The 9878-nt window shown below is 34.4% G+C and overlaps 1 protein-coding gene across 1 annotated transcript; it reads left to right on the top strand.

Annotated features, from left to right (window-relative positions):
* The first annotated feature begins 1644 nt into the window (after positions 1-1644).
* On the top strand, positions 1645-2058 carry LOC118741551. Its single transcript, XM_036473550.1, has one exon. The coding sequence runs from the start codon at positions 1645-1647 to the stop codon at positions 2056-2058; it is 414 nt and encodes a 137-aa protein (XP_036329443.1).
* Positions 2059-9878: the final 7820 nt, after the last annotated feature.

The raw sequence follows: 9878 nt of genomic DNA, 5'->3' as shown, positions 1-9878 counted from the left end.
TTGCATACGTACCACGTGGCATTTTTTTTGTTCAGCGTCAGTCTGTCTACTTATTTTACCGTAGAAACAGTTGCGTAAATAAATTTCTGTGCCAGTTTTATTAGATTTCTTTTCGGAAGTTATTACAGTGCACTGCAGTGTTAGAAATTTGTGTTTTGTGAGTACCGCGTGTACTTTCGTTCAGGATCAATCGGCTAACTTTTTGTGTAGTAGAAACATAAATTTCGTAAATATTTTCCTTTCTCCTGTACGAGTTTTGTTGGATTTATTTTTGGTAATTATTGGAGTGCATTACATATAGGCGAAAGTCAAACGATTTTGGACATTTTTTCAGAGCAATGGCAGATGCAGGTTGGGAAGCTGCGGACATGGTTCTGCGAAATTGTACACGCTACCAGAGAATGACTGAGGAAGAAAGGCGTGTCGTTGATGAACGTTTTGAAAGGTATATGAATGAGGTAAGCGATGATGATAGTGCTGATGGGTTGGACGTCCAAAGTGAAGATGGCGCTGACTTAACTTATCGACCAGAAATTGATTCTGATGCATCTGACATCGAAAGCGAAGTGAATGTGGAAATGAACGAAGAGGTAGATGAAGAAGATGACGAAGGTGCTGCAAACATAGCAAACCTAACTCCCGTTGAGAGAGAGTGTGGATACTACATATCTAAAAATGGCACTAAATGGTACAAGGATCCCCCACCGAACTCTCGGATTCGTGCACATAATATCGTCGACTACACGAGAATTAAACCAGGGCCAGTGGGGACTATTCGTGATCCAAAAACTATCTTCCGTTCACTGATCACTGAAGATATCGCTGATATCATCATACGCGAAACGAATCGAAAGGCAAATCAGGTGACTGCTTCGTGGAATGCTGCAAATCCAACGAAACAAAAGGTGTGGAAGCCATTCAATTTTAAAGAGTTTGATGCATTTTTGGCCATAGTTTTGCATGCTGGGCTGTCGAAGTCGAATAACGAGCCAGCAAAAGAACTCTGGAGTCCAACACATGCTCCAATATACAAGGCGGCATTATCATATGACCGATTTATGTTAATAAAAAAATTCATACGTTTTGATAACGTGAATTCACGGCAAAACTGCTGCTATAGATGCCGTTTGGTTGATGTTACAAAACAATTTAGCAGCAGCATATAACCCTCAAGATTCACTTACAGTAGACGAGCAGTTATTTCCATATAGAGGGCGAACACGATTTACGCAGTATATTCCGTCAAAACCCGCAAAGTACGGGATAAAAATTTGGTGGTTGTGTGACTCAAAGTCTTTCTATCTTCTCAAAGGGAATATTTACGCCGGAAAGTTGGCAGGCCAAGAGCGAGAGGTTAATCAAGGTCAAAACGTTGTGAATCAGTTGATTGGAAAATATCTTCACACGGGTCGCACAGTATATGCTGACAACTTCTTTACAACGTTGGATGTGGCTTTGTCATTAATGAGGCAAAGAACTGCGTTTGTTGGAACAGTCCGCTCTAATAAAACATTTGTCCCGCCAGAATTTCTAAAAAGTTCGGCACGTCCCGTTTTCAGCTCATTGTTTGGGTTCTACGAAGACAATGTTTCTTTGTGCTCATATGTGCCAAAGAAAAATAAATCGGTCCTACTCTTATCCACAATGCACTATACTTGTAATGTAGATAATGAATCCGAAAAGCACAAACCAATGGTCGTTCTGGACTACAATGCCCATAAATCTGGGGTGGATACCATGGATCAAATGCTCGGTACATATTCATGCAAACGATCCACAAAACGCTGGTCGCTTGCAATGTTCTACAATATGGTAGATATTGCCGCGTTAGCCGCATTTATAATATATGACGAAATGGATCCAATTAAAAAATCTGATAAGCGACGATCGTTCTTAAAATTACTAACGAAACAACTAGCGATTTCAAATATTGAAGACCGCGCCACTAACGCACGCATAACTTGCTATCCCAACATTCGTAATGCTATGGAAGCATTTGATGTAAAGGTATATCCAAAATTAAATTCTCATGCAACTAGATATGGAAATATGTGCTAATAATTTGCGCTTTCTATGTTTACAAGTAATATCAAGGCCAGCCCCAGGAACTGCACCTGAATTCGCGCCACGCTCCAATCGTCCGTCATGCCATTTATGTCGCGCACATTATAAACGCCAGCGCAAAACCAGGTCATACTGCTATTCCTGCAACAAAGCAGTCTGTGCTGAACATTCCGCAACGTTGCATCGATGTCATAGCTGCACTCCTGCATAAATTCATGCGAATAAAAAGCATTATATTACTTTTCACATTTTCTGTTACTTGTATGCCATAAAAAATCATCAATAAAATTTGACTTTTTTCACTTGTTCTTCAAATTATTTCATTCCTAATATATATGCAGGACGTTAATTTAATCAAAAGACAACATAAATACCAAAGAAGTTGCACATGTACAGTCGAAACATCGAGCAACTCTTTGTAGGTTCCTAAGGACTTCTCACGAATCTAACGTCATCGGCACTGTCACTCATCGGAGGGTTAAGCTCACATATAAAATTGGAAACAAATGTAAAATCATACTTTTATAAGTGTCGAATAACGTTTAGGATAAAAAATTTAAATATAAAAATAAACGCACCAAAGCATAAGACTTGGCAATTAAAAACAAGAAAATTGCTAAAACGACTTTATAAACAATTTGTTTTATTTTATTGACAAAATATATGTAATGTAAGTAAAACCAAACTATAATCGAAATAAAAGCCTAGGGCATCAGTGCTGACAAGATACATGTATCACTAAGGGTTGATTCGTTTGTTTATACTTTTTGACATTATAGTACCTAAAAAGAGAGCCGCACTGAGTTGTCAATCACACCTTGTTTAATACACCTTGCATACATGTAAATGTTGTTTTTGTTCTAATGCTACTACCGGACAACTCTACACCCATTAGCGCACACAAGGGGTGGGTTTTGGGGTTCAAACCCCCCCTAAAGCTAATAACCTCAAATACAATCTGTATCTTAAAGCTAAGAATCCAGCTCTCAAGGAAATTATAAGAAATATTTATTATAATTTCTGTTGCTTGAAAAAGCGCTTTGCTTTTGCTGTAAATTTTCATGAGGGAATAAATATACGAGCATTTTTTTTCTTGAGAGCTGCAAACTGATTTAAGAAATTTTGGTAGAGGAAAATTTCTTTTCCATTTCTCGTCCGTCGTTTTATATAAATTTTTCGTTTTTCTTGAGAGTTCAGTTAATTTTTTCGGTATTTGAAATATTAAAAAAATTTAGCAATCGTGAAAAATCACCATCTCTATCGAAAACCAGAAATCGAAAAAATGAACATAGAAGTGCAAAAATTCATGGAATCAATAAATTTAATTTTACTGCCTCTTTTTTAAAATTTTTTATTAGGTACTTTTGAAAGTTGAGCGCATATTGAGTTTATAGAACTTTATATTAAACAAGTAGTTTTTAAGGAAAGACACAACCGACTTCAATTCTCATATTCAAATTTAGGGGTACCGTTAATTTCTTCATGATCCAATCATCGGATCTCTAAAACAAATTACGGGACGAACCTTGAGGTACTATCTTTCTAATAAAAAAAGGATTATTGAAAACGGTTCACGTGGTCCAAAGTTATGTATTCCGGCGAGATGATAACATCCCTTTTTTTGAAGTCGGTTAAAAGCGTTTGAGTTCTGTTAATCTGTAAATAAAGTGCAGTTTATGAATTTTAAAACGTTTATTTATTTATTACATACTGTACATAAAACTTGCATAAATGTATTTTAAAGAGGGTATTATCTGAAGCAAATTTTCAGTATTTTCCGGTGATATATTTTCAGAAATATAAAACCCCCCTAAAATATATTCCTGGGTGCGCCCGTGTCTACACCTAAAATGTATTCAACAAAGTGGGATTGAATTTGACATTGCTCTCAGAAGAACCATCCTATAAAGTCAAATTGAAAAAAATTTGTATGAATTTTGAATCGATTGTTTATATTTTTTGGCATAATAGTACCTTAATACCAGAGCTGTAAAACTGTGAAATCATTTAAAATTTTAATCATGAAACATTTACAAGTAGGATTTCATTCATTTTCCTTTGGTCTGGTAGTGTGGCTTATATTTTTTTCAATCTACAATCATTAAAAAAAAAATTGATTTCACACAGTAAGGTAATAAATACCTGAATGAAAAACTGAGAATGCTGAAGTAAACAGAATTCAATACTGAATTAGCTTCCAGATAAATGAACACTTTGCTATGTGTGCATTCTCTAATTCAGTTCCAATCAAATTTTATACACTAAGAAAAATATGTAAGTTTAGATGATGGAACAATGAGGTGTATGAACTTTAAAACGATATTGACATAGTGTCGCGTATCAGCGGCCACACGGGCTAAGCCATGTCCTACGAATGAATGGTTGTGCATGGACTCCTCCACGCATGAAACGCAGCTTGATTCACATGAACATATTGTACAAATTTATAGTTTAGGTTGTTTAAAAACTGAGTGCAAAATCTTCCAAGACAATTAGTATCTATTATTTTTTTATTTTTTAAAGATTGGAAAATCTGCAGAACATGAAATAATCAAGCATAACAACCATCAAATGATAGCAGCTTTTATCATTCAGTCCATGGTTTATCCACATACATATAATGTCCTTTTTTAAAACACATATGTGCCCATTTTCGCGCGGCCACCCTTTATGATCAGTTTTTATTTGTAAAGAACGATATTCTCATTTCCCAATACCAGGCGCTCATGCACGTGAAGTAACAAATTTTCTATTTCTACGTACAAAATTGTTTGTATAAATTTTTAAATTTCCAAAATTCTACTTTGTACAGTTCAAAGGCTTCTACAAAAAAAAATTATTTAAAAGTTCTACAAACAAATTTATACATATAGAAAGCTTGCTACTTCATATGTATGAGCGCCTGGTATTGAAAGATAAAAATATCTCTTTTTACAAATAAAAATTTAGTTCGTTAAATAAAGGTATTGGCCCAATGCACGCTTGCTTTGCTTGCTTTGCTTACTTTAGTTTGCTTTGCTTTACTTTGAAGGAAGTGAAGTAAAGCTGCCACTAGGCCAACTTTCATACATTTTAGTAGATTTTAAAAATTGTTTGACAGTTCTCAAAGCCAAGCAAGCAAAGCAAGCGTGCATTGGGCCAATACCTTTAAATTGACCGCAAGTTTCCTTCAAAAACATGCAGTTGGTTTTAAAAAGCTTTGACAGAATATCCAAAGCTGGTACGTACTTCTGGTCTTAGGTAATGCTTTACCAAATTGTAGCAGTAGTAGAAAAGCAGAAGTAAAACGACTATTTTCTCCTATAAATATTTTCTTGAAGGCATATTTTTTCAGTGTAGTACTGAATGATCAAAACTGTTTGCATTCAACCAAAATTTACAATCACGATGATTGCGAATACTTTTGTTACATTTACATTCTATACTGAATGGAACTCTGCCATTCAACAACACATTACGTTTGTTTTTGTTTCAAAATAATTTAAGCCACTCAGGAATGAGGTTTTTTTTATACAGCCAAACAATCAAAATTTTGAAACGAGTGCCAAGTGAATGCAGATCCTACTGATTCAACCATTTCACAGCTCTGCTTAAAACAGAGCCTACCTGAGTTGTCAATCACACATTGTTTAATACACCTTGTCTATACCCACCTCAATTAAAAGTTTCCCTACAGGAAACTAGTTTATTTTCAATAATAACTAATTGAAATTCTCACTTTTTCCCCTGCATCGAACTGATTTATTTAACATGGCGATGGCGATGTCCTAGGAAGCAGTTAATTATCAGACTGCATTTGATTTCAGCTACTTTAAAATTAATTTGGCTTAAAGCACTTCAAAGTCAGTATGTTTCTATTGAATGCGTTTCCGTGCTGGACTACGCAGATGCTATTTCATACTTGCAATACAGAAATTGTTTCTTTGAGTAAAACTAGTATCAAAATTCGAAACATTTACTCACTGCATTTGTTTCAAAGTAGTCTTTCAATTAGTTGATTAAAAAAAAAACTCACTTACTACCGTCAGGGTATGTACATATACTTGAATGCTAGGTATCAAGGTTGTTGCGAATATTCGCATTCGCATTCGCAACCGCGGAGCTTCCGCATTAATTTTAACACTCGCTTTCGCTTTCGCATTCGCAATAATCAATGCGGAGCTTTTGCGAATGCGAATATTGTGCAAGTGCACCGATAAAACGTATATCTGGCAAACAAAATTACAAATTGTAGCCAATATTTATTTCCTGTGGAGATGCGACGTTAGGTCGTATTACCCGGGCGCCGCACAGGAGAGTATTTGTGTAACAAAACTGGCCAAATGTCATATATAGATATCAACTTTGATAAGAGTATCTCTATACATATTATTTCTTAAGATATATAACGGAGCTATCAATGGGGGGGTCATACAAGTTCCCACTTCTACTTCACCTTTGACGTACGTCAAAGAGAACATTGTCCTTTTAATAATATTTTTTTTTGTTTTCCGTGCTTTAAATACCTACATTGGTTTATTTTTTTGGACCAATCTTAAAAAAGCTAGTAGACATAAATTTTAAACCAAATTTTCGTGGTATGCTTTTGATGTTACATATCAGGTTCCCTGTCATTTGTTTACTTGTCGGGCAATATTTTTTTCATAGGGATATACATTGCATCCTTGGCTAAAAACTTCTGTGGTAAAACTCTCTCCCTACGTTTTCGTTAAAGTCTTTCTAGTGCAATTTAAAGTCAAAGAGTAAGCTCCTTCAATAGGGATTTCCAGCAGAAATGGTCAACGTTTGTCTATAAAGAGAATCGATGCTCAAATAATTAAAAAGCTATACGTACGTAACTACGTAACTATCTGAGACCCTCATCATCCGTGATTCCAATAATTCAAATGCTTATAAAAAATAACAATATTCTGATCCATTTGGCTGGCAGCCACGACTTTAAAAACAGAATTTTGTTCAAAATGTTCATTCCTGGAAAATAATAATTTATTTCCCATATCCACCTATTAGCTCGCTATAAGTACGGTGACCATCCGTTCTTTATTTTAAAGGACATTCCTTTATTTTAACCCCCTGTCCTTTAAAATTTTTTTCAAAATAAAGGACGCCTTTTGTCCTCTATTTCTTTAACTGTCTTTTAAATCGGCTCTGTATTTGTCAGAGTTAATAATTTCAGAGTTGATAAATTTTTGAACGCAGAATATGAAAAAATAAAAATGTCCCTTCTGAAATATAATGAAAACCTTCACCAGTTTGTTTCTCACCCCACTTAAGGGCTTCTATTTAATCGGTAATCTTTGTACAATCTATAAAGCACGGGGAAAGTTGTGTCCAGGATCGTGTTGCACGCTGAGTTTCCAGTTCCACTGAAAGAGAACAATAAACCACCTGCTGCACAGTGGTTCAAAACTGGCATTTAGTGTTCGTAATTCACTGGAGCCTTCAATTTTCACTTAATATGATTCATTTTTATTTTTATTTTTATGGAAACTTACGATATTTGCAAAAGACCAGTTGAGCCTGATTTCTGAACTTTTATTTGATTATATAAAATTTTTTAGTGCAAAACGTAGATAAAGTAGCAATTTTGAAGAAAATGTATTCTCCTGTTCCAGTTAATGAATGTTACCCAAAACAAAAAAAAAAGAATACACAAAAAAAAAAATTTGAAATGTTATAAAAAAATACTCACCAAAATAAATATTTGTTTGGTTTTTAGTAAAAATTGGTTGACAAATGAAGGCTCTGGTCCATTATGAACATTAAATTCCAATTTTAAACCACTGTGTGCTGGCTTCGTCGTGCGGTATGAATTATGGTAAACGCATTTTGGTAGCAAAGGACGGTGAAGTCCTCGAAAAGGATTTGGCTTAATTTTTCGCTACAGCAGGGGAACTTGTACAGTTAAATAATATAATTAACTGGTAAATATTTGATTTAAATTACGATATGGGTAAGGTACTTTTGTCATACAAGTTGTATGTGCGTATTCCCAAAACATTTTGAAAAAAGTCCTTTATTTTACGTTGTTTAATATCGCCACCACAGCTATAAGCACACATTTATAAAAAACAGTCACTGAAGATGGTATTAAAAATGAATTACAAAAACTAAAATTAAAAAACGCTACAGACGTTACAGGTTCCCCAAATTCTGAAACAGCCAAAGAAATGATAACCAAGAATTCTTTTTAGAAAGGTTTAGAAAAACCTGAAACATCTGGTTTGGCTTGTAAGCGGTGTTTAAACAACGATCTCGCCATTATGCTATATTTTTCAAGTGAAGATGAAAGTTAGGAGGATACATCCGACATTTTCAGCCCCGATGCAATTCTCTGTACTTTTTTAAATATAATGTTCCAATGTTTAAATTCAAGTACTAAATAAAATAAATATTATTAAAAATTACTAACTTTTCCGTTTTTTCTTTACCTAAATAACTTAATTTAATTGTTTTTTAAAAATACTTGACATCCGCATTCGCATCCGCGGATATTAGCTGTTAGACATCCGCATCCGCATTCGCATCCCTAGTAGGTATGTATGTGAATAACTAAAATGTGTACCCAGCAAGACGAGGATGACTCCGGGATAAATCGCAAAGGAACAAGCAACTAATACCACTTTTGATCTCTTTATATGGAATGAACTGTTCGCTTTTATTCGAGCATGCCCTATGAAGAGATAAATTGTTCCCTTTTATACCCGAACGGGTATAAAAAGCGACTAGTCACTTTTAAAAAATAAAAATAACAAGTAAAAAAGTCAAAGCCGAACATTAGATGCCCGGCGGAAGTATTAAATATAGTTTTTTTCACCTTTCCGAAAACTATCGCTACATGGTAAGCAGGGGTGGTTTTACGCCTATTCTAAACATCTTCGATAGAACGTTCAGTTACAGGGTGTCCAGATTGTTTAAAAAAGAGTGAAATCTCTGAAAAAAATCGCCAAAAATCGCCTTTTTTTTAATAAAGATCGATTTAACAAATCTTTTATTTTAAAAATGAGATCTTGTTGGATGGCTTTTAAAACCAAAAATGAATATAATACATAATTACAATTCATAATAATAATAATACAAATAAGACAAATCACTTATATAATAGTGATGTACAAACCATTTTCTTTAAAAATATTTGCTTCAAAACATTTCGCAATAGGACTGCGCAATTATTAAATTTATTATAACTCATATTAATTGATTAATCGCACAATCCGCTTTTAAGAGCTCGGCGCTAAAAATTAAATAAAAACCTATAATAAGGCGATATCAGCTATTTCCACAATTTCTTCAAAATCACCTATAGTGTCTGAATGATTTACACTTCTGTTGATAACATACTGTTTGATATTGGAAACGTTTTGCAGCAGAAACTTGAATTAAGGCTTTCCAACCTCATCCTATTTCTAATCTTAGTTTTTTTTTTAATTATTACGGAAAAAACGCGCTAAACAAAGCATGTGAGTGCGGCAAGGATAATAATATGAACTTACTTATATTTCCAAACACTTTATTGCCTGTTGCGGTTTTCACTCCGTAAGCAATTATCCAAAATTTTTCAGAGTCGGATGGAATGGTTCTGAGAAAAGTTATTCCATGGGAAAGTTAAAAGATTTAAATATTCACTTTCCGCTGCTTTTCTTTCCTTCAAAGTCAAATAGTGAATTGGCAGGTCCCTGAAACTCGCCCTCTTGTGATTCACACACTTTTCTGGTGACCAAATCAAAGCTTTTTTAAAAGTATTTAATTGACTAGGTAATCGTTTCAAAAGTTCTTCGATTAGGGTGATTAAACATTTTTGACAGTCTTCTTAA

The sequence above is a fragment of the Rhagoletis pomonella genome, unplaced genomic scaffold (genome assembly GCF_013731165.1).
Source record: "Rhagoletis pomonella isolate Grant_MI unplaced genomic scaffold, Rhpom_1.0 Rhpom_scaffold_00006, whole genome shotgun sequence".
Classification (NCBI taxonomy): Eukaryota; Metazoa; Arthropoda; class Insecta; order Diptera; family Tephritidae; genus Rhagoletis; species Rhagoletis pomonella.
Note: the sequence above shows the minus strand (reverse complement) of the source record. Positions and strands in the feature narration are given on the sequence as shown.